The sequence below is a fragment of the Eretmochelys imbricata genome, chromosome 5, assembly GCF_965152235.1.
Source record: "Eretmochelys imbricata isolate rEreImb1 chromosome 5, rEreImb1.hap1, whole genome shotgun sequence".
Classification (NCBI taxonomy): Eukaryota; Metazoa; Chordata; order Testudines; family Cheloniidae; genus Eretmochelys; species Eretmochelys imbricata.
In genome coordinates, this window is record NC_135576.1 from 88,024,753 (window position 1) to 88,050,937 (window position 26,185).

Sequence of the window (26,185 nt, forward strand, 5' to 3'; positions counted from 1 at the left end):
GCTGGACCATGGCAGCTGACTTGGGCTTGCAGGTGTCAGGCTAAGGGGCTGTGTAATTGCAGTGTAGACTTTTGGGCTCAGGCTGAAGCTTGGGCTCTAGGACCCTGCGAGGGGAAGAGTGAGAATTCGGGCACTAGCCCGAGCCCCAACATCTACACCACAATAAAGAGCCCCGCAGCCGGAGTCAGCTGGCACAGGCCAGCTGTGAGTCTCTAATTGCTATGTAGACATACCCACTGGGACCGAAGAGTGCAAATTCTTTTTAACTTGGTCATACAGCAACATAGCAACCCTGGGTCAAAATCATGGGTAAAATTTTCAGAAGTGTCTACGTGACTGGGAAGTCTAAATTCCATTTTCATAAAGTGACCTGGGCACTTAGGAGCCCAAGTCCCATTGACTTTCACTTTCTGAAATAGGATTCCTAAGTGCTTTTGAAAATGTTACCCCCAAATCTTTCTTTTGGCTCCAGGAAGCATGGAAATAGTGTCTTTAAACAGCTCATAAATTAGAAGCAATTTTTGCCTTGCCAATTTCTAGAATTATTTCAAATACTTGGCAAAGAATTTGCTACTGGGGTCATTTTCAAAACTCCATTCAGTTTAACCGATGTGTTTCAGGCATTTTGAATGATGGGGAGTGCAGGTTTTTTAAGCCTTTGAATTCATACTAAATTGTTTTAGTTAATTGGTTTTCAATTCTGACCAACTTTTCATGGTTTGAATTATGCAACAAATACCCTAAACTTGGGTCAGATAGAAATCAGTTGATAAAGATGAAAACTAGGTAATTTTAGACCCTATTTTTGTAAAGTAGCATATCATCTAGCAGTCTTACTGCTAGGTTTTATATCATTCTGCAGTGGTAACATCTGAAATAAATAATCTAGCTGAGGCGCCATCACCAGCTCTGCAGCAGTAACTCTGCCTCATAAAATGAGTTTTCATAGTTTCCACCTTTACTCCCTTTAAATCTTTGTGTGTGGGTTTGGTTTTGTTCTTTTAGAATTTTACATTACAAAGGCAACTTTAACTGTGAAGGCCACAATTTTAAGTTGTTTTTAAGATCAGAAACCTCAGTGTTTCTTTAAATTTGTTAGCTTCCCCAAAAATATTAATAAGGTGATATATTTTAATAGGTTCCTCCTAATTAAGCCCCAGTTATAGTGCTACTTATGTACAGCTAAATCATTCATCTTAATGTGATTAGCAGTACATTGAAACGGACATTCAAATGTTGACCATTGGGATTTTTTTTTAAAGAATAATTTAATGCTAGTTCTAATTCCATTACTTCATATATATATATATATATATATATATATATATATGTAAATCTGCAGACATTGAGTCTATATGTAATTCTTTTTCCTCTTCTCTTTTTGATATTGATTGTTTCATTTTTTGCTTCATTTGCCCAGGAGGTATATACCATATTTTGATCCATCTTATATTTGTCAGTTTATGGCAGTTAAAAAATAAAGTGCCTGAATTGCCTCAAGGCTGGTAATGAGAAATCTTTCTAAAGTCTTGTGGAAGATTAACCCACCCTTTCCTTCCCCCCAACCTCTCCAACTGTGCAGTAGTTATTTTTATATCTATTATAAATAAATAAATTATAAAGGTTCAAACTATTACTGCTCTTCTTTCATCTCATTCTTGATTTTCCCCACCATTACGGGCTACACTGAGACTTAACTTGGAGCTTCAACTTATGGGGTAACACATACTTGTACCAGCCAAGGAGGAGCTCTCAGAAGGAAGTGGCTGGGTGGCCCAGTAGGTAAGGGGCTCACCTAGGATTTACAAGATGCAGGTTTAAAGGCCTTCTCTACAACATATGACAACAATGTCTGACGTTGGGCAAGTCACTTAGCCTTTCTGTGTCTCAGTTTCCCATCTGTAAAATGGAGATAACAGCACTTCCTTACCTCACTGGGGTGTTGTGAAGATAAAGACTGTGAAGTGCTCAGACAGGATGGTAATGAGGGCCATATAAGTAGCTAGAAAGATTTGAGACACTCCATTTAGTTACAGTTCCTCCAGAGCTCCTCTTTGGCCTGAGGGTTAGACGGACGTTGCATTATCCCTTTACCAAAGCCAAAGTACTTCTCTTCCCCCACTGGCTGGTGCATACTCCTCTCCTCATCCACATCATTCCCACTTGCTTGTGAGGGACAGTCTTTGGCATGCTCTCCTCCCACCCCAGAGGCAAGGTTCAGATAGCTGCTGCATGGAAGTTGGGAAGAGTGGATGGCAGAGAGAAAGTACATTAAACTTCTTTGTTCCCTGGCTCTGCTGTGACCTAGCTCTATTGCTGTCCTTCACTGGTCTGCCATTTCTTTCCATCTTGTACAAATTCTCCTCACATCTGTTATTCCTAATTCATCAAAGTGAGCACTGAGGGTGAAATCCTGGTCCTATCGGAGTCACATGGCAAAATTCCCATCAGCTTTACTGAGGCCAGTATTTCATCCTGAATATTCTCCATAAGTAAAAAGATAATCATGCAAAACCTTTTTCTTTGTTAGAGATAGACTGATCCAACATGCTGGGCTTTACTCTGCTATCTCAGACACAGATCCCAGCCATCTGACTCCTTCATAACTTTGTGAATGAATAAATAATAATTTAGTGATTTATTCCATTGTCCAGAATCAATCTGAAAGGCTTAGAAAATTTTACTTATCTTTCATTAAGAACTAAGGATTGCTATATTAGTGTCAAGTAGGGCTCTCAAGCGATTAAAAAAATTAATCACGATTAATCACAACTGTTAAACAATAATAGAATACCATTTATTTAAGTATTTTTGATGTTTTCAGATATATTGATTTCAATTACAACACAGGATACAAAGTGTACAGTGCTCACTTTATATTTATTTTTGATTACAAGTATTTTCACTGTAAAAAAACCAAAATAAATAGTATTTTTCAATTCACCTAATACAAGTACTGCAGTGCAATCTCTTTATCATGAAAGGTGAACTTACAAATGTATAATTATATACAAAAAACCTGCATTTAAAAATAAAACAATGTAAAATTTTAGAGCCTGCAAGTCCACTCAGTCCTACTTCTTGTTCAGCCAATCGCTCAGACAAACAAGTTTGTTTACATTTGCAGGAGATAATGCTGCCCACTTCTTGTTTACAGTGTCACCTGAAAGTGAGAACAGGCATTCTCATGGCACTGTTGTAGCCAGCATCGCAAGATATTTACGTGCCAGATGCACTAAAGATTCATATGTCCCTTCATTCTTCAACCACCATTCCAGGGGACATGATGACGGGTGATGACGGGTTCTGGTCGATAACAATCCAAAGCAGTGCAGACTGACACATGTTCATTTTCATTATATGAGTCAGATGCCACCAGCAGAAGGTTTATTTTCTTTTTTGGTGGTTCGGGTTCTGTAGTTTCCGCATTGGAGTGTTGTTCTTTTAAGACTTCTGAAAGCATGTTCCACACCTCATCCCTCTCAGGCCATGTCTACACTACAAAAGTACTCTAATTTTACAGAAGTCAATTTTTGGGAACAGATTGTTTAAAGTCGAGTGCATGCGTCCACACGAAGCACATTAACTCGGCGGTGTGCGTCCACAGTACCGTGGCAAGTGTCGACATTCCGAGCAGTGCACTGTGGGTAGCTATCCCACAGTTCCCACAGTCTCCACTGCCCACTGGAAATCTGGGCTGAGCTCCCAATGCCTGATGGGGCCAAAAATTTGTCACAGGTGATTATGGGTAAATGTAGTCAGTCAACCCTCCCTCCCTCCATGAAAGCAATGGCAGACAGTCATTTTGTGCCCTTTTCCCTGGATTGCCCGAGCAGATGCCATAGCACGGCAAGCATGGAGCCCATTCAGCTCATGCTCATGCCTGCAGCAGTTATGACCATTGTAAACACCTCGCGCATTAATGTGCAGTTTATGCAGAACCAGCACCTGAAAATCCAGGAGAGGAGGCGATGGCCGCGCGGTGATGAGGACATGAACACAGATTTCCCTAAACTGTGGTCTGTGGCAATTTGGAGATCCTGCTGTTAATGGGGCAGGCTCATGCCATGGAATGCCGATTCTGGGCCCGGGAAACAAGCACAGAGTGGTGGGACTGCATAGTGTTGCAGGTTTGGGATGATTCCCAGTGGCTCTGAAACTTTCGCATGCTAAGGGTACTTTCATGGAACTTTGTGACTTGCTTTCCCCTGCCCTGAAGCGCAAGAATACCAAGATGAGAGCAGCCCTCACAGTTCACAAGTGAGTGGCAATAGCCTTATGGAAACTTGCAATGCCAGACAGCTACCAGTCAGTAGGTAATCAAGGGACGTTTCACCAACGTCAACATGGGATGGCCGGGAAAGGTTCATGACGCTCGTGTCTTCAGGAATTCTGGTCTGTTTAAATGGCTGCAGGAAGGGATTTACTTCCCAGACCAGAAAATAACTGTTGGGGATGTTGAAATGCCTATAGGTCTCCTTGGGGACCCAGCCTGGCTCATGAAGCCATACACAGGCACCCTGGACAGTAGTAAGGAGCTGTTCAACTATAGGCTGGGCAAGTGCAGAATGGTGGTAGAGTGTGCATTTGGACGTTTAAAGGGTCGCTGGCGCAGTTTACTGACTCACTCAGACCTCAGCAAAACCAAAATTCCCATTGTTATTGCTGTTTGCTGTGTGCTCCACAATCTCTGTGAGAATAAGGGGGAGACGTTTATGGCAGGGTGGGAAGTTGAGGCAAATTGCCTGGCCGCTGAATACGCACAGCCAGACACCAGGACAGTTAGAAGAGCACAGCAGAAAGCGCTGCGCATCAGAGAAGCTTTGAAAACCAGTTTCATGACTGGCCAGGGTACTGTGTGACACTTCTGTTTGTTTCTCCTTGATGAAAACCCACCTCCTTGGTTGCCTCTAAATTCCCTGTAAGCCACCCGCCCTCTCCCCTTCGATCACAGCTTGCTTGCAAAGGAAATAAAGTCACTATCTTTTAAAAAACATGTATTCTTTATTAATTGATTATAAAAATAGAGAGATAACTTACAAGGTAGCCCAGGTGAGGGGGAAGGAGGGAAGGAAAAGGCCACTTCAAAACTTGTTGAATGACAGCCTTCTGTTGCTTGGGCTGTCCACTGGGATGGAGTGGTTGAGTGCCCAGAGCCAAGCCCCCCCTGCATTCTTGGGCATCTGGGTGAGGAGGCTATGGAACTTGGGGAGGAGGGAGGGCAGTTAAACAGGGGCTGCAGTGGCAGTCTGTGATCCTGCTGCCGTTCATGAACCTCCAGCAGACGCCGGAGCATGTCCTTTTGATCCCGCAGTAGTCCCAGCGTTGCGTCATGCCTCCTCTGATCTTCCTGCCGCCACCTCTCCTCACGTTCATCGGCCGCTTTCCTGTACTCTGCTATTGTGTCCCTCCACACATTCTGCTGAGCTCTGTCAGTGCCGGATGACTGCATGAGCTCAGAGAACTTTTCATTGTGCGTGCATTTTTTTCACCACCTTATCTGAGATAGCCTTTGGGACGGAGAAGGGAGGCTTGAAACATTTGCAGCTGCTGGAGGAAAAAAGGGAGTGAAGTATTTAAAAAGATACATTTTACAGAACAATGGCTATACTCTTTCACGGTGAACAACACTATTCACATTACATATCACATGTGATTTTGGTACAAGGTCGCATTTTGTATCTTATATTGAGTCCCTGCAGTTTTGGTGTTAGAGATCACACACGCAGTGCCGGGCAACAGAATTCGGCTTGCAGGCAGCCATGGTAAGACATAGTCTTTTGGTTTCTGCAACCTTCATAACAGCTGCGCCCTCTTCTCTCATACCAAGCAAAGCACGTTGAATTGGCCATTTAGTGCTGTGGTTTTCCTGTTAACGTGCAGCAGCAGAAACCAAACTAACCTCCCCCCAACATCCAATTCTCTGGGATGGTTGCTTTACCCCTCACCCCACCGCGTGGCTGGTATCAGGGAAGATTGCTGCTAGCCAAACGCAAACAGCTCAGCACCAAAGCCCTCCCACTCCCACCGCATGGCTAACTGTGGGGAGGATTTCTTTTCAGCCACAGGCAAACAGCCCACTAGGAACGGCCACCTCTGAATGTCCCCTTAATTAAATTCCCCAATTTCAACCAGGTTACCGTGAACGATATCACTCTCCTGAGGATAACACAGAGAGATAAAGAACGGATGTTGCTTGAATGCCAGCAAACACCGGGACCATACACTGCCAGGCTTTGTCATGCAATGATACCAGATTACTTGCTACCAGCATGGCGTGGTAAAGTGTCCTGCCATGGAGGATGGAATAAGGCGGCTCTCCCCAGAAACCTTCTGCAAAGGCTTTTAAAGTACCTCCAGGAGAGCTTCATGGAGATGTCCCTGGAGGATTTCCGCTCCATCCCCAGACATGTTAACAGACTTTTCCAGTAGCTGTACTGGCCACGAATGAATCCCAAGTCCTCAGGGCTACTTAATCATTAAAAAACGCTTGCTTTTATAACATGTATTAGATTTTAAAAGGTACACTCACCAGAGGTCCCTTCTCCGGCTTGCTTGGGTTGGGAGGGTATTTCAGTCAGGGTGGTAAAAAGATCCTGGCTGTCGGGGAGAACGGTGTGCTGTGTGCTCTCCTCAAGTTCCTCCTCCTCCTCCTCATCTTCCTCATCCGCAAAATCCTCAGGCATGGCGGAGAGTACCCCATCATCAGAGTCCACGGACAGGGTGGGGTAGTGGTGGTGACCCCCCCTAGAATTGCATGCAGCTCAGCGTGGAAGCGGCATGTCTGGGGCTCTGTCCTGGAGAGTCCGTTTGATTCTTTGGTTTTCTGGTACACTTGTCTGAGCTCCTTAAATTTCACGCGGCACTGTGTTGCATCCCTGCTGTAGCCTCTGTCTGTCATGGCCTCGGAGATTTTTGGAAATGTTTTGGCATTTCATCTTTTGGAACGTAGTTCTGATAGCATGGATTCCTCTCCCTATACAGCGATCAGACCCACTACCTCCCGTTGGGTCCATGCTGGAGCTCTTTTTCGATTCTGGGACTGCATGGTTACCTGTGCTGATGAGCTCGCCTGGCCAAACAGGAAATGTGATTCAAAAGTTCCTGGGGCTTTTCCTGTGCACTTGGCCAGGGCATCTGAGTTCAGAGTGCTGTCCAGAGTGGTCACAATGGTGCACTGTGGGATAGCTCCCAGAGGCCAATACCTTCAAATTGCGTCCTCACTAACCCTAATTTGAAATGGCGATGTCGATTTCCCTCGTTGGGGAGGAGTACAGAAATCAGTTTTAAGAGCCCTTTATGTCGAAAAAATGGCTTCATTGTGTGGATGGGTGTAGGGTTAATTCAATTTAATGCTGCTAAATCCAACATAAACTCACAGTGTACACCAGGCCTCAGATTTTGGAAGGCACTTCAGATTCTTAAACCTTGGGTCAAGTGCTGTAGCTATCTTTAGAAATCTCACATTAATACCTTCTTTGCATTTTGTCAAATCTGCAATGAAAGTATTCTTAAAATGAACGTGTGCTGGGTCATCATCCGAGACTGCTACAACATGAAATATATGGCAGAATGCGGGTAAAACAGAGAAGGGACATACAATTCTCCCCCAAGGAGTTCAGTCACAAATTTAATTAATGCATTATTTTGTTTAAGAGCATCATCAGCATGGAAGCATGCCCTCTGGAATGGTGGCCGAAGCATGAAGGGGCATATGAATATTTAGCATATCTGGCACATAAATACCTTGCAATGCCCGCTACAAAAGTGCCATGAAAATGCCTGTTCTTACTTTCTGGTGACATTGTAAATAAGAAGAGGGCAGAATTATCTCCTGAAATGTAAACAAACTTGTTTGTCTTATCAACTGGCTGAACAAGAAGTAGGACTGAATGGACTTGTAGGCTCCAAAGTTTTACATTGTTTTGTTTTGGAGTGCAGTTATATAACAACAAAAAAAAATCAACGTTTGTAAGTTGCACTTTCATGACAAAGAGATTTCACTATGGTACTTGTATGAGGTGAGTTGAAAAATACTATTTCTTTTGTTTATCATTTTTACAATGCAAATATTTATATTCAAAAATAATATACACTTTGATTTCAATTAAAACACAGAATACAATATATATGAAAATGTAGAAAAAAATCCAAAATATGTAATACATTTCAATTGGTATTCTTTTGTTTAACAGTGCAATTAAAACTGTGATTAATTGCGATTAATTTTTTTTCACAAATGTTATCACAGAACGCCTCGATTTTGAAAAACTATTTAAAGGCAATACCCCAAGGTACCCACCACTTATTTAAGTATCACCAGTGAGAACAGAATCTACCTACCAAACCGACAGCCTGGATCCAAATACCTCCCTTAGTTTTGAGAAAGTTTGGAGCTGGTTCCAAACTTTAAAGACTCAGACCCATCTCTACTACCTAACCAGGGCAGGTTCTTCATGATCTCAGAAAACATCTGTGGGTGTATAATAATGATACAATGATGAGACAGAATTTGTCCCCTCTGGTGTGGTTATTTCACATAACAAAACTTGACTTATTATGGCAAACACATAACTCACTGTCACCAGCAGGCTTGGACTAACAAATGGAAGTAGTCTCCTTACTGAGTCACAAAGTAACTGAAAGTTGCAAAGTAAACCTGAGAGAATAATTTGCAATAAATTATTTATTCTGTGAATTTCATGTATTTTAATCTTCATAAATTGTACCTGAGGTCATGATTTGCTCATAAATAATTATTGTACTGTAGCTCATTAGCAAGCAGTTTGTTGAACGCATTTGATATTCAAGCTTTTTTTACTGGACATGTACTGTTGGAAATAAGGGTCAAGATCCCCAGCTGGCATAAAACAATATAGCCAAGTGTGTGTTTCAGTTCTCTTACTGCCTGACTGGATGAGCATAGGCACTTTTTCTGGTGCTAATGCTGACAGTCACAAATTCAAAAGTTGCTTTTCTTGAAAATTTTCCAACATTCTCTTAAAATTTGCTGATTCCACGAACCCTTCTTGATGGTAAACTGCTTTCTGTGAATAACTAATGAATGAAACACTTAGAGGGCAAGAAGCCAATCAAAGTAAATTCATTAAATAATTCAAATAAATATTTATGGCATTGGTCTTGTTTTTACAACCTTCACCCATCTGCAGTAGCTAAAGCTTTCTCTGAAGAACTTATTTAATTCAGTAGGTACACGTTTGTGGTAAAATCACAAAGAATCTCAGCTAAGAGCTTTATCAACTGGTTGTCAATCTCTGCTAGGTAGCTGATTCAGACACGTGTTGTTAAGAGTCTAAAAGAACTATGTCATAAATATAAAGGGAAGGGTAAACACCTTTAAAATCCCTCCTGGCCAGAGGAAAAACCCTTTCACCTGTAAAGGGTTAAGAAGCTAGGATAACCTCGCTGGCACCTGACCAAAAGGACCAATGAGGAGACAAGATACTTTCAAAACTGGAGGGGGGGAGAAAAAAAGGTTCTCTCTGTCTGTGTGATGCTTTTGCGTGGAACAGAAAAGGAATGGAGTCTGAGAACTTAGTAAGTAATCTAGCTAGATATGCGTTAGATTCTGTTTTGTTTAAATGGCTGAGAAAATAAGTTGTGCTGAATGGAATGTATATACCTGTTTTTGTGTCTTTTTGTAACTTAAGGTTTTGCCTAGAGGGATTTTCTATATTTTGAATCTGATTACCCTGTAAGGTATTTACCATCCTGATTTTACATAGGTGATTCTTTTTCCTTTTTCTTCAATAAAAATTCTTCTTTTAATAACCTGATTGCTTCTTCATTGTTCTTAACATCCAAGGGTTTGGGTCTGTGTTCACCTATGCAAATTGGTGAGGATTTTTATCAAGCCTTCCCCAGGAAAGGGGGTGTAGAGTTTGGGGAGGATTTTTGGGGGAAAGACATTTCCAAGCAGGCTCTTTCCCTGTTAAATATTTGTTAGACGCTTGGTGGTGGCAGCAATAAAGTCGAAGGGCAAAAGGTAAAATAGCTTGTGCCTCGGGAAAGTTTTAACCTAAGCTGGTAAAAATAAGCTTAGGAGGTTTTCATGCAGGTCCCCACATCTGTACCCTGGAGTTCAGAGTGGGGAAAGAACCTTGACATACTACAACGTTATTTTTTCATCAGGGGTTCAGTTGGGAGATTCTCTAAGGGCAGATAAGGATAAATAACATAGAGAGGGAATTGCTCTGTAAAGGGAGACCTGTGAAAGAGCTGCAGAGAGAAGAGTCATACAATGGGAGGACAAATGAGAGAAAAAGACTCCAAAAAATGAAGGGAGAAGGAGGGAAGCAAAGAGGGAAAGACAGTTAAAATAAAACAATGGGCCAGATCCTCAGCTGGCATAAATTATTTATATTGCAGTAGCACATAGACAACCCGACTGATTTGGGCCCCATTGTGCTAAACACTGTACCAATATATAATAAGAGACACTTCACCTGCCCCAAAGAGCATACAATCTGAATAGACAAGACAGATAAATGGTGGGAAGGGAACATATGAAGTGATTTACCCAAGGTGACATAGCAGATCATGGGTAGATCTGGGAATAGAATCCAGATCTCCTGAAGGCCAACTCAGTGTGTGTAGCCAGACAGCCAGCCCCACCCCCCCTCAGACCAGCATTGCTGGAAACACAGGAGGAAGCCGGAACAGGGCACTTAACATATATTCCAGCACAGCCTTTGAAGCTGTGAAAGCACAGGTGTGCTGCTACAATGTGCCTCTGGGAGCAGATACAACGATTAAGCTCACAGCAGGCAGAGGCCCTGTGACAGACATGGCTCTTAGCCCTACTAAATAGCGTGATGCACACACACCAACATCCTAGGTGGGAAAATATTTACCCTGATAAAAGAAATGTCCAGTAGTCAATATTTATTGTTTCTCTCCCTTGCAAGTGTAAACTACTCTTGCGAAAGCTGGCGTCACCCAGACAGACCAGCCTCAATTTGGCATAAGAAAGGAGAAAGAGAATAAAGGAGTACAGAGGTATAAGTAGGGGACCTACAGCACCATGATTTTTGAGTGCTTTTCACTATCTATCTGCTGGTCAGATAAGTGACAGCCTCCCAAGGCTTCTGCAGCTAAGAGGGTCCCTACGCCTTGTCCCTTATTCGTCTTTCCGCGGAATTGAGTGACCGATCCTGGCTTGGCACCGCTGGAATCGAGAGATGCAAGGAGGGTAAGAAGCACCCACACCTGATCTCCTATCTTTAGTGTACACATATTTTGAAATAGAGCTCTATACTTTGTTTTCTTTCTTTGGGATTGTGGCTTCAGTTTTGTAACTTGTTTGTGTGTGTAACATCTCTACATTTAAATAAGTAGGCACTAGCAATTTTGTAACCATATGATTAGAATCTAGCTTAATAAATTTTGGTAACCATTTATGCATAAGCCTGACTTGTTTTCTCTGGTTTACTGTAAAGCAGCCAACACAATTAAAGAACCTCAGCCGTTTTGGCTCTAAAGCCTGGCCATTAGGTGAGAGTACTAAGAGCCTAGCGTTGAGTTGTGCTGCCTCCACGGGGCAAACTCTTGGGGCACCTGTCAGTCAATCCTGGCTGCCCGCTGCGAAGGAGCTCTGAGCTCTAGCAGTTAAAATCACGGGTGGTTAGGACCTTGGGGCATCCGTCAGCCTAGCCCGGGCTGCCCGCCGCGAAGGGACAGTGCGTCCTAGCGGTTAAAGTCACGGATGGTATAAACGGGCATAGCTGGCACCTCACCAAACATCCTTGGCCGTCGGCTAACAGTGTGCCAGCCAGTAGATCACCTTGCTTCACCAGCTGAAGAGCTGAACTATTGTTTTGAGTTATATGGGACTTCTCATGTGCTTAAAGAATTGCATAAACCTTTACAGAAACTGGGCCTTATTTCCTGATTTCAGGACTAATTATTTTACATTGGTCTATGTTAAACAGCATTTGCAATCTGTTGTCCTAAATCCCAAATGATTTAAATCCTTTTGAAACTAGCTGCACTGTTGTTCATTATTTGCTCTGCCTCCTATTTTATTTGGACAAGCTGGGTGAGGCAATATCTTTTATTGGGCCAACTTCTGTTGGTGAGAGAGACAAGTTTTCGAGCTACACAGAGCTCTTCTTCAGGTTTGGGAAGGTACTTAGAGTGTCAGAGCTAAATACAAAGTTGAATAGATAGTTTAGCATAAGTAGTTAGCACATATTCTAAGGGATCATTCAATGTCTCCCTATTTTACTTGCATTTCTGAACTTGGAGCCTCTCATTTAAAATAATAACAAATTTGGGCAATGACACCAATTAAGCAAGAGGAGAAGGAAAGCATTACAATCAATTATAAAAAATTGTTTTTAAGAAGTTGGGGGAAAATATTCAACAAACTACAACTTACAACCCATCGATTTTTAACAAAATTCAAAGACGAAAACGTAAAGCTTTAAAATTCATAATGTATTCATCACTTCTCAGACTGTTTGGGGCATACCTAGTTTCTTACCAACCATAAACACAAAACCTTTTGACATTAGTTGACAAGGGGCGTCATTAGGATGTCTCAAGATGTCTCAGGTACAATTGTAATAACCACTTATCAACTCAAATAGAAATACTCTGTTCCTTTCAACAGCTGTTTTCTTCCTAATAATATAGACATATATAAAGAGCTGTAAAATGCTGAAAATATTATTTCATCTCTAAATTATTTAATATTATTTAATATTAAGGGACTTACATACTGAATCATACAACAGATGAGAATACAGAATAAGTTCCTCATCAATACTCCGAGGTCTGGAGTAACCATTTTGATTTTGATATCACTAATACTGCTTGGAAAGCTATTTTTAAATCCACTAAAGTTCTTTCTGTTTCCCTGGCTCGTGTGGAAACCCAATATAAAATATTTTATCTGGGACGACTGTTATGTATCGGCTGCATAAATTCTGATGTTATAGTGGCATAGAAGTTTTCCTTCTTATATGGCGAGTACACCCTATAATAGCTAATTCCTGGATGGACATATTTCCATATAAACGGACACCCCACTAACCTGGAATATTCAAATGACACTATTTGGAAAAGGTTTTGTAGACCAATCCACTAGATCCACTGTCCCAGCACTACTCATTACTTACTGTTTGCTGCTGGGTTAGCTCTAGCTGAGAACCGGAAATCTACACTTCAACCCAAACTGTGGTTCCAGAAACTAATCTATACATGTTCTTCTACCACCCTCATCAACTTAATAGTTGAGCACCTTCCAGTAGTGCATTACATTATGACTAACATCTGCCATGTATGGTTAACTCTTTCTTTCATGCTCTCCCCAGGGAGAGAATAGTGGGTGCAGTGAAGTGCTTTGTTTTATTAGGGTTTGTTTGAGGGTTTTTAACTGTAGATGCTGCTATATGTTTATATCACAGAAGGCAAGGTCAACGAAGCATGGCCTTGCTCTTATAGCTGAAGGTGATGGTCCTTCATTTCTGTAGGAATTCCACAGTTTCAAGCTCAATCTACACTGTAGCTGTGCAGCTCTTGCTGCAGTAGTGTAGACATGCCCCTAGTTAAATAGCTAGGCAGACAAAAGCTACTCTCTGAGAAGCTTTATGATTTCCCCCTTTTTCTCATAATACACACCTAAAGAATTATCTATGATTGTGAAAATAGGACATGCTTTAGTACACTTTTATCTCTCTAGAAACCAACTCCACTACTAACTGACTGGCATCAGTTGAGGAAGTGGACTCCTGATCTCACTTCTAAACTGAAGTATCATGAAAAGCAATGCCAAGTGTTATTTCTACCACTCCATGACTGGTAAGTTCTACTTATGATTTTGTTTTAAACAAATGCAGAACAAAATTTATCTCTGAACCATCAAGGAATGCAAGCAAACTTTTGGGTATTTTAAAAGTAATTGACAAGCCAACGTAAGCAGATACTGTTACTGCCATCTCCTTTTCACAATAGGTGGAACTAGGGAACAATCTCATTGTATTGTGATGGTTTGCTACTAAGCTTTCCAGAGGACTACATTACACACATCAGTGCAGAACTAATGATCAACATATTTTAAAACTAAAAATGTTATTAACTTATAGCAAGAAAGGAAGGTAATATTATTGTCACTTCTAATGCAGTAAAAAACTACTCAGAATGGACTAGAATGTCAGGATTTGGCATAAAATGTTTTGTTAGTAAAATAAATAAATAAATAAATAAATGTGTCATGCTAATCAGCCAAATACCACAGAAAAAGGCTCAGATTAAGTTTACCGTCCAGTGCTCTCCAGAAAGTTGAAAAATAAACTTGCTTCTTTCTTTGTCTGTTTCATCTGACAAAGTACTCTTCTTACAGAGCTGAGAGTTCTTTGCAATTTTATCCAAGAGCTTCTCAGTGGTATCTACGAAACCGTTCTTTAGGTATGCAGATTGTGGAATGCCTTTCTTTCTGCACTCTAGTGCAAAGTCCCATTCCTGCTTTATCCTGAAACAGTGCAAATAAAGAGTCTCTATGAATCCAAGTAACAGAACTCAAATACTTAAAGTCTTATATTTTAAAAAGAGACTTAGTCTCCTAACCTCCAAATTAGTGCAGACATTTCACACATGTAAATAATAACATTTGAATGCACGCAAATCAGATGGCAACCCATTTGATTTTTGCACTAAAAAAGTCTTGCTTGCACTTGCAAATGCATGACTAAAGATGCAAATTGTGCATGTAAATTTAGATGCCATTTTTAGACCTCCTAGCCCAAGAGTAATGCTTGGGTTTGTAAGGATGAATAGTAGAATTCAGATGACTAGGATCTTCTTTAATGCATACGAGAACAGGATCAGCTCCAGAAAATTCTGCACATATACAGAGCCTATCCTACATGAATTTTGCCATTGATTTCAATAGGAGTAGGCTCACACTAAACAAGTTACAAATATATATGAATACAATGAAGACCTTAAATTGGTCCTGGGTTTATGCCCATAATTTAGCAACTGGAAAAATATTTTTCAAAACTTTTGCTAAACCAAAATATGAATCAATATAGCTTTCCTTGCAGCCACTGGAAATGTTTTTTACCCTGACTTTTTAGATTCAAGTAAAGAATTTTTACCTAGAAAAGAAAAAACTACGGTGTGTACATCATAGAAAAGGTGAAGTTAAAGGTCAGGTAATATATTTTACCCCCGCTAATTTCAACATGAATGTTACTTACGGCTTGACTATGTGAAAAACTTGCAGTAGTATAAATGAGGGTGGCATTTAATTTTAGAGACACATATTTTGGTTTAAGGGTAGCTTATTTTGGTTTGGCTCACGACAATTAACGAACAGGTGTACGTAAACCAAAATAAGTCATTCTTATACCAAAAGAAGAGTCTCCACAGAGCCTTTTGCCCCAGTTTAACCATATTGGTTTAAAAGCCAATTTAAATTATACTGACGCAACTTGGTCATGGAGACAAGCCCTTCTATGAACCCACAGATCACTGGCAAAACAGGAAAAAGACAGTGGAAAGGCAAGAGTTAATAGAGAGTTCACACAGGAACAACTAGGAAAAATCTAAAAAATACTGTTATAATATACATTGGGGAAAATAGGTCCAAGACACCTACATACTGTTTTCTAAAATTATTCTACCAGTGAGTGCATCTAATTAACTATAAAAGCTTTTTGTTGTTGTGAGCAAAAAGGTGGGCAAGACAGAAGTGTACAGAGAAAAATTAAAATAAACCCCAGAAGGAAAAAGAAGGAAGAGGAAAAAGAAAAACAACAGGGTTTGAACCATTAAAAAGGGGAAAACTAAAAAGTACCCAAACCCCTAGAGTTTTCTTCTCTGATATCTTAGAAATAATCCTAACTTAGATACCACTGTTGTGCTGCTCCTTCTCGTACTCTCCTCCTCCACTTGTCCTCCTGGTATATGCATTCTATAATTGTTGAATTTTGATTCTGTGGCACAATCCTCACACATCTGTGGAATTCCTTGATCGTCCACCAAAGAATTAAAAATTTCACTGTGATAATTCAATGAACTGAAAATTGGCTTTTTTGTGCCTTGCTTGCCCTTTACTCAGCCAGTCCCATAAATGGTTGTTTCATTTCTAGCTGGTTGAATTCAGGAAACCTGAAGTAAGTAGAAGAGGAGGGAGCATAAAAAATCTTCCCCCAGCCCAGAAGCAGGCCACCTCCATGCTGACCATTATGCCCAACCCAGGGGGACTTGAGACAACACAATAAAACCCACAAAGGGGAAGATTTAGCTCTAAATCCTTTAACTGTGGTAACAACCAGGGAAGCATTAATGACAAGAGAATGTATTTTCCTCTGATATTTTACAGATAAAATGTAGAAAATAAAAACATCTAAAGGCAACAATACATTGTTAGTTGAGTAAAATGCAGTTAAACAAAACCCAAACCTCTGATAATTTAATCATTGATCGATTCAGCAAAAGAGGGACTGACTGCAACTACAAACTTGGTGACAAATTCAGCATGAATATAATCACACAGTGATGTAAGAGCGAAGAAGAAATTTTACATCGCCTTTTAATGTCAGCTTAATGCAATATGCTCTTCAGAGCTTTTAAAGAACGATCTCGCATGGTCATAAGGTTAAGCATCATAGAGAAATATTGCGTGCGGATGGAGAGTGAATTATATACCAATGGGGCAACAAACATGTCTGATTTTATCCAGTATGTGTCAGAATACAGACAAATGGTCAATTCCAAGGGCAGATGTTCTAATCACTTGCAATCATTGCTTGTACCACTGGGGCTGCATCAACAACCAAATATGAATCAATATAGATTTCCTTGCACAGAAAAAGACTTCTATATAGGCTTGGAGGAATTTGATTTTTATCAGTAAACACAGATTTTCACCATACACTCACATCAGACAAAAAAATTCATCTATAATCTAAATTTACAGATAGGCAAAGTAAAAAAAGTACTTCTTGACAACTTCTTAGAGATTGATTTAAGTATATTTATTGTGTATATTTTGATGTGATGTTGACATTTTGTGTTTTAGTAGTTATAAAGCTTTAACTTTTTGAAACTCCATCTCTATTGTCATTAATTACTGACAACTGTGAAAATTTAAATAGGTAAAAACCTAAAAAAACTGCTTTAAAGTTAATGTTAATATTATCCATCAAAATTAGAAAAAATAAAACTTAAATTCTGCCAAGCCTACTTATAAATCAATGGTTGGCTCTTTATTCAATCTCCTAGTCTAATCTGATCCCCCGTAAAGAAGTCAAAGAATTTTCACAGACAAATTGATAAACATCATTAAATTTAATGATACATCTGTCATTTGTATGCTACAGGTAATATCAGACCAAGGTGACAGGGACAACTGTTGGATCATATTAAAGAAGTTCTGTATTAAAATCACAAATGAGTCTGATTCCCCATAGTTTAAATTCCAGGGTATTACTAATTAAGAGGTCTCTTGGGTTTTGGTACTGTTTCTCTCCCTCTCTGTGTGAAACTTGCAAGCTGCTAATTGTGTTAGTACATTCTAAAACAGAGTCTGTTCTCAAAGCAATTCTTTGTAACAACAACTACTCACACAGAGAAAGACTCAAAGTAATACTCTGTAACAACAGAAACAACACCCAGAGACTCCTTGCCCTTTTGTTGTATTCATCTCGCTTTGTTAACAATTGTGATTAAAATAGAGATAGAGGATGTATGTGGATGGATGCTTGGTGTGGATAATAACTGAATGATCAGGGAAGTGCCAGCCTATGAATCCAGTGTCCATCGGCTGAAGAAGACATCAAGTGGAAATAACCAGAGGACCCCCAGAGTGCAGACTGGAATCCACCCAACAGCCTCAAGAATGGGAGAACCAAAGAACAAGATAACATCTGGCAGCACAGAGGCATCAGGAATGTGCCATCTGCTGATTGATTCAGCAACAGCGTGATGAAGCAATTCCCACAGCCTGGCATCGGAAGAAATTCCTATAAAAATGGACTCTTGGAAGTGAGAACTTTGGGGTCTGATTCTGCAAACCAACTTCCAGGAGCATCAGATGAGCATCTGACAAGACCCTGCTCTCTCCTCATGTCCAGGCCACCTGGCCAGTGGCTTGGCATGAGCAACTCTAAGGCTGGTAACTATGATAACCTTGCAGAACCTGTGTGTGTGTGTGTATGAATGAATGTGTGAATAAATATGAGATTGAATGGAATGTTATAGCTATAACTAACTGCTTACTATGATTCTTTCTGTATTCACAATAAATGTGGCATTTTGCCTTTTTCCCTTTAATAAGATCCTGCTGGTTTTTATTTTATTGGTATAACACAACTAGGGGTTCATCACTCTGCTCTAGCTAGTCACTGTTAAAGTATGTGATTGCCATTAATCTTATGGAACCCTTATCAAAACAAACTGTTTTATCTCTGATTGACAATCTCATATAAGGGAAATTATGTATTCTGTTCTGCTATCAAATGCTATCATGCATGCCTTTGAAAAGCAAAAAAATGCCTCTGTTGTGAATGAGAAAATTCTATAAAACAGTGCAACAAATTCTTGGGTGGTTGGCAGGGGCAGCAGTTGGGAGAGGGTTGTTTTAAGAAAACATTCCACCAGCAACTACTTGGCACTTTTAATTTCTGTTAACATTTCTCTGAGGTAAGTAAGTAGGTTTCCAGTCTAAATGCTTTGTTTTGAAGACTGGCTTTCTTTTAAAGGCCCTGGAAATCCCAGGAACACATTTTCCCCTACAACAAATACATAAGACGGTGAGAAAATCTTTTATTGGACCAACTTCTTAACTCATCCACCTTGTCTTTCTAATATGCTGGTGTTGTGAGAAAACTGGATTTGACGTAACTTGCAGCCATCTTGCGTACTTAGCGCCCCTCACCCCCACCCCCAAATGGAAGCGAGGACACCACATAGGAATAATTTGTCCTTGCTAAGGCAGATAGAACAAAACCAGCTGCACATTGCAGTTTGACGGAGTGGGATAGATAAAGTGAAAGGACAGATTCATGAAAAGGGGGAAGAAATATAGAGAACGGACCTTGAAATTTTTTTGCTGAAGCTTCTTTGCTAATAAGGAGAATAATGAATTGTTATTGGCTATTGAGAGAAACAGTTAAGTTATCACTCCTTTGGGTTCTGAAAACGCTGGGTAATTCTAGGACCAGTATGGCAACATGTAAGATAGTTACAGAAATACAAACCCCATAATCCCTAAAGTTTATTTTTTGTGCTCTTTTTATTAATTATTAGTAACAGTGTTACTGTTAGTAAGCTGTGAAATAGCTTGATCCTCATCCTAACCTTTAGTGAACGTTTCATTTGTTTTAAAGAGATGGCTATCATTCTCATGGTGTTTGAGAGATCATTTGGCCACAATTGGGCCCAGTGCAGTTGGGCATGTGGCATGAGTACAGCATAAAAAGGGGAGTGTTCCTTTTGGGGCATGGAGATCGTTCAAGGGAGAGCTGAAGCCCCAATTCAGAAAAATACTTAAGCACATGCCTAACGTTAAGCATGGAAGTAGTTACACTGGCTTCAATGAGGATGTTTATGTGTTGATAGCTAGGTATAGGAATAAGTACACCCTGCTGAAACAGAAGTCACTCTTGCCCTAGAAATATGTCAACATTGTGATAACATCACTATAGGCCAATCGAGTATCAGTTTTCAGTAAGCCCTCAAGATAGTATTTTTGAGGTATGGAGGAGGATCAGCAGAGACTGTGAATATCTGTTTAAGTGTTATTGTTTTGGTTATTGCTGATCTTGTCTTCAGTAAGACCTAGCCTCCCCCCCCGCCCCATCCAAAATCCCTGTGTTATATTGATGTGTAAAGATTAAACAAACTACATTTCTCCCCACAATGAGGATGGGAAAGTTCTGTGCTGCTGCCATTTTAGATTCTCCAGAGATTTCACTTTAGAAGTAATACAAATAATTGCTGAGTATAAATAATGTTATTCTTTGAAGGAGTAACCTGTTTGGAAAATGAGTAGGGTGACTGGACTTAGCATCCAAAAGGATTTCAGAGTCATTAGATGAGAGGACACCATTCATTTTTAAGGGTGAGTGGCTAAAATCCTTTTCCAAGCATAATTTAAGACCTGCTCAGTGGCTGGATGGGAGGTCTCAAAGGAAGAGACAAGTGCTTTAGGAAGCGGTGTGATGTTTCATGACATGACACTTTTTCCTCAGAATCACTGAAAAAAAATCAGGCTGAAAAAATAGCCTAGCAAACTACTTGAGGGTACTGTATTAATTGACATGTCATTTCTTGTGTGAGACTCATCTGGAGACCTAGACACTTGGGTTTATTAAATGATCCCATGGGATCTTTTGCAAGTTTAGGATTGTTAGTCTGGGCCAAATTTCAGTTTAAGTAATTCTGTTTCGTGAAATTTCCCCCCAGAATTCCAATTATTGTTTTCTTTCCAACCTAACCTGCTGCCCTGTTGTACAGGATTGTAGCTGAAGAATATGGGCTGGAATGTAACAGCCAGAAAACTGCATTTATAACTGTATTCCATTATATTATGTATAAAGATCTGTATGAGCAAATGCACATGAACAAAAAAAAATTATATTGCTAAAATGGTAGTTAACCTTGCATAATTACTTCTGTCCTAACCTCCAATTTTTTAAGTATTCATAATTTTTCTAAACACTTGATTTGACCTAAGTTTGTTCAGAAAGTGTCTCAAAAATAGCTGAACCATTTTTTGCTCAATGAAGGACCAAAAATAAAATACTTTAACTATTATAAAAATTGTTACAGGTTAAAAAATAATAGCCACTAGCAGTAAAACAACTGGAACTAGAACATTAAAGTCCAGAAAAGAAATAGAGAAGATGCTTTGAGTGTTCTAGGGAGAGTAATCATTGATCAATAAAGTAATAAGCCTTTGAAAAAAAGTTACACACTGCACATGAACTGAATATTGTCCAGGCTTTTTTCATACATTCAGAAAGAGTCCAATTCATGGTTAACTTAATTACACACTGAAAAGGTAAGTGAAGATAAGAAATGAGTGAGACAGCTCCTGCAAGCTCTGCCTTATTGACTTCATGTTTTGTTGGTGGGCTGGGAATGAACCAAGGGTATTTACTGAGCCACTTCAAGGGGAGAACCTTAGGTGGCTAGACTGGACATTTCCACACTTTTCAGAGCTTAATGGTGCAGTCTTAGTTTTGTATTAACAGTGTGTTTGTGTTTTAATTGCACGTTATGGCGTAAGTTATATGGTACTTACTTTTTATTTTTATTTTTTTAAGAAGTCAGAAGGTGGAGATAGACTTCCACATGATGAGTGCACTTAACATACTACATGAAGCTTCTCTGACAGCATGCCAGATTTCTATTTACACTTCAGTATTACAGGATGCAACAAAAAATCACTGAGTATCATCAGAATGTAGAAGAACCAGTTAGAAGCTGTATTGTAAGAAATATTATTTACCTTTCAAAATGATAATCTTTATTTGGATACTGACATTGCATTAAACCAAATCCATTCCCATGCATTAGCTGCTGGCTCTATTCTCTAGCATTTGTATTGATTTCCATACAGATGTAGTGAACATACAATACTGTACATCTCTAACATATTGTGGCTTATAATTTAAGCCATGGTCAAGAAAATTTAGGATGAGATTCTCTGATGGGTTTGGGGATCTTGAATAGAACAATCATTTACTCCTGAGGAGAATACTGTGGCCAGTGTTTTAAGATACAGAAAAGCAAAACACTAAGCTACCCACTGGCCTGTAAAAGTGCCCTACTATTCAGCAATACACGCAGCTTTCTGAGTTTATCTAACCCATCTCCATTTCCGAAAGCCACCTCACATACATCTGTCTCCCCAAGTGCATTGAAATACCAACACACAACTTTCAGGTGTTTTGGGAAGCATACAGAACCTTACTGCTTACGTAGAAAGTCCGTTTCTTTTCAATCCATTAAGTTCCTCTCCAAAACAGAAACAAGTTTGCAGAAAAAGCTTCGTCCTAGCAAAAGCTATCCCCCACCAGAGGTTCAATCAACCTATACCCAAATAAACAAAGCCTTTCCTGGTGTGAGACATAAAAAATAGAAGAGCAACAGCAGCAAATCTTTCCTTTCACTAGGGGCATAATAAATATAATTCTCTCTATAGCACTTATTCAACACACTCTACTTCCTTCTAGAACTGGGTTCATTCCACAACCCACCCCTGCTTGTTTTCTTTTCCCTTCCATACCCTATGCTTGGTCCTGATTGTTTATGTAGCCCAGCTCCATTGGCTCCACTCCTTAATCCTTTTCTTTCTAATTTCACAACTCTGGAGAGCCAACAGGGAAAGAGATGGATCCACCTGGGCAAAGTCAAGTCGACCAAGGCCCAGCTATCCAAGGCCTCATCATAGGATCCAGGGAGGCAACACACCCCGTCACAATTTCTCACAACATCATACTTCAGAATTAGGTTTTGCTGACAAGCTGTTAACACTTTAGAGTAGAACTCTCAGTAAAAGATTTATAATCTTTGCCACTTTTAACATAAACACAGTTCAAAAATGTATGGAATTCCTTTATCAAAATCCATGTTTGCATAGGTAAGGTTTCCTCTTTGTAAAATCTTGTGTCTCAGAGGATTACAAATGGAGGAGAATCTTACATTTTTCACAGTGAGACTGTTATAGAACCTTTAAGAGCTAAATTCTGCTTTCTCTACTCCAGCAAAACTCACTGAGAGTTTCTTTCAACTAAGGCTTACAGAATTTGACTAAATAATAGCAAGTTCCTTTAAACTCAGAGCTTGTCCATATGGAGGTTTAGTTTGTGGCAAGCTGGGGTGTAAATCGATAGTGCACTAGTTTGTCGCACACCAAATTACCATGTGGACCCAGCTACTGTGCACTAAAAGGTCCCTTTTGACCTACTGCTCTTTGAAACAGCCTTCTCTTTGAATCCCTACTTCTAAATGACCACTGTGGGCCATATTCTGATACCCTTACTCACACTGAGTATGCATTGAGTATTTCTATTGATTTCAGTAGAAATACTTGAGAAGTAAGGAACTACTCAATGTGAGTAAGGGTATCAGAATTTGGCCCTATATATGACTGCCTAAATCAGTGAGGTTTTTTTTCCTCCTTACAAGGAGACAGTAGCTCCTGTTAGGAATTTAATCCCAGGTACATTCTTTGTAGTTGAGGGTTACTTGGAAATGCACAAAATATTTTCTTGCCTTTCAAAGCATCAAAACAAATCAAAGGACTCACTTCCAATCTGATCTTTATAATCCAGAGCCCCAGTGATCAATACAAACTAGGTGCATGGGCATCTGCTCTTTCCACATTGGAAGTGGCCTTTGGGAAAGTCATATGTATGTTCTGATTGATAACAATAAGCAGAAAAATCTAAAGCTGAGTTTCTGTCTCTCTCTTTTTTTTTAAGTGGTTAGCAATCATAGTCTCTCTAGTGGGCAGCTTTTATGGATGGTTTCTCAGACATGCGTATGTATGATTGTCATAAAAATAAAGGGAAGGGTAACCACCTTTCTGTATACAGTGCTATAAAATCCCTCCTGGCCAGAGGCAAAACCCTTTCACCTGTAAAGGGTTAAGAAGCTAAGATAACCTTGCTGGCACCTGACCAAAATGACCAATGAGGAGACAAGATACTTTCAAAATTTGGAGGGGGGGGAACAAAGAGTCTGTCTGTCTGGGTGATGTTTTTGCCCAGAACAGATCAGGAATGCAGCTTCATAACTCCTTAAGTTAGTAAGTAATCTAGATAGAAATGCATTAGATTTCCTTTGTTTAATGGCTGGTAAAATAAGTTGTGCTGGATGGAATGTATATTCCTGTTTTTGTGTCATTTTGTAACTTAAGGTTTTGCCTAGAGGGATTCTCTGTGTTTTGAATCTGATTACCCTGTAAGATATTTACCATCCTGATTTTACAGAGGCGATTCTTTTACCTTTTCTTTAATTAAAATTCTTCTTTTAAGATCCTGATTGCTTTTTCATTGTTCTTAAGATCCAAGGGTTTGGGTCTGTAGTCACCTGTACAAATTGGTGAGGATTTTTATCAAGCCTTCCCCAGGAAAGGAGGTGTAGGGCTTGGGGGGATTTTTGGGGGAAGATGTCTCTAAGTGGGCTCTTTCCCTGTTCTCTGTTTATCACACTTGGTGGTGGCAGCATAGGGTTCAAGGACAAGGCAAAGTTTGTACCTTGGGGAAGTTTTTAACCTAAGCTGGTAAGAATAAGCTTAGGGAGTCTTTCATGCAGGTCCCCACATCTGTACCCTAGAGTTCAGAGTGGGGAAGGAACCTTGACAACGATGAATAAAAAAGAGACATTATGTGAACATATATACAACATAAGTAGGGACAGATTGTGTGCTACCCTTGCTCACCTGCACAGGGGTGAAGGAGCATGCAAGAAACCAGACCATTGTTAACACACAAGAAACCTGGCCAAAGTCAAGCCCACTCCCTGTGCTCTGTGGATAGCAAGGAATGCTTGCTCTTGATAGCTGCATGGAGGTAGGTGACCAAAAGATGGTGAGGAGGAAGGAGGCGGGGTCATGTATAAATAATGCTTGCCCCCATACACACACAACACTGGCCCATGGAGTGGGGGGGAATTCTATACCAGCCTAATCACTGATTCCAAATCCTTACACACACACAACACATGCAGGGAGCAGTACTGGAGAAATAGTGTCTGTCTAAGGCAAAATCTCACTAACACTTCTCTGGGATGGTGCACCCTCCTCAAGGATTGTGGCTACATGTCACAAACTAGACTTTACAGTACACGAATATTTATAGGTGCCAAATCCTACTCCCAGTATAGTAGGAGACTACTTCAGGCATAATACTGTGTGACTATTGCACATGTTAATGATTGTTATATAAACTTGAAAACAGGGATTCTTAATCTGATCTGGATAACCTTGTAAATATAAACAGGAAGATTTATCTTGAACTTCTACTCAGGGAGAGATTGTAAAAATGGCAAGATCGATTTACTCGGCAGATCGACTTACTGTCTGAATTCGTACTCGGCAGATCGATTTACTGTCTGAATTCAGTCAGTGCTCTTTTCTTTACAGGCAAAACTGTTACTCTGGTGGAAAGCATAACACACTGTGTAAGTGCCATGTATTAAAACAAACTAAAAGCAGAGAACAAAGCTTTGGGATTAATAGCCCTCAGAAGGTAACTCCCTACCAATTGTAAGTGGGGTTTCTTTCAACCTCACCTGCTCCTGCTTTAAAAGCCATTAAGCTTTGAGGAGCTCCTGCTGGGATAATGTGTACTTTCCACATTATGCATCCAATGAAGTGAGCTGTAGCTCACGAAAGCTTATGCTCAAATAAATTGGTTAGTCTCTAAGGTGCCACAAGTACTCCTTTTCTTTTTGCGAATACAGACTAACATGACTGTTACTCTGAAACCTGTCATTATGCTGGGATAATGAGACTTTGCAGTATCCACTAATGCAAGATGGTGCATTAAGGTTAGAATTTTTGAAAGGGCTCCATCAACAGTTGTTGCTACTGAGAATTTGAAAACTGGGCTGAATGCAATTTTGACAATCTGGCCCAGGAGACACAATAGGCAACAGTAGCTGATATATGTGTTTTTAAGCACATAAGTCTCCTGGAAATTCTGTCATGTGACAAGAGGGTTTTTCCTCTAATTGTGAGTTTTGCATTAATTGCCATTTTCTTTGTGACTTTGGCCACATTGTTTTAACTGCTTGATCCTGGACCACTGGAATTAATGGGAGTTTTGAAATTAATTTCAATAGTTGCAGTATCAATCCATAATAACACAGGTGTAGATTCTAATATACTTACACTGAGTAATACCTTATTCCTAGAGTACTCCCATTGAAATCAATGGGATTATTTGGAGAGTGTGATGCTTCTCAACATAAATTAAGAGCATCAGAATCTGGCCTAGTGTTGTGGGACAAAGTACTGTATAAATTTCAAGCTTAAAAAAATTTCCCTTGTGGATATAGAAAGTTAATATGCTATATATTGCTGTATTCTATACCAAATCCTGGGCCTACCCTCATTGGTACAGAAAAGATAATGAAGGAATTTGGAACCTCGTTAATGAATGAAGGCAGAACAGATCACCAAACACTATTACTTCAGTAG

General features: G+C 40.0%; 1 protein-coding gene across 1 annotated transcript in view; it reads right to left on the minus strand.

Moving 5' to 3' along the window:
* The window catches only part of LRRC2 (leucine rich repeat containing 2), a 75,040-nt gene that overhangs the window by 46,662 nt on the left and 2,193 nt on the right, over window positions 1–26,185 (minus strand). The window contains exon 2 of the mRNA XM_077816379.1: window positions 14,284–14,494. Within this exon, the coding sequence (XP_077672505.1) occupies window positions 14,284–14,494 (211 nt within the window). The remainder of the gene's footprint in view (window positions 1–14,283; window positions 14,495–26,185) is intronic.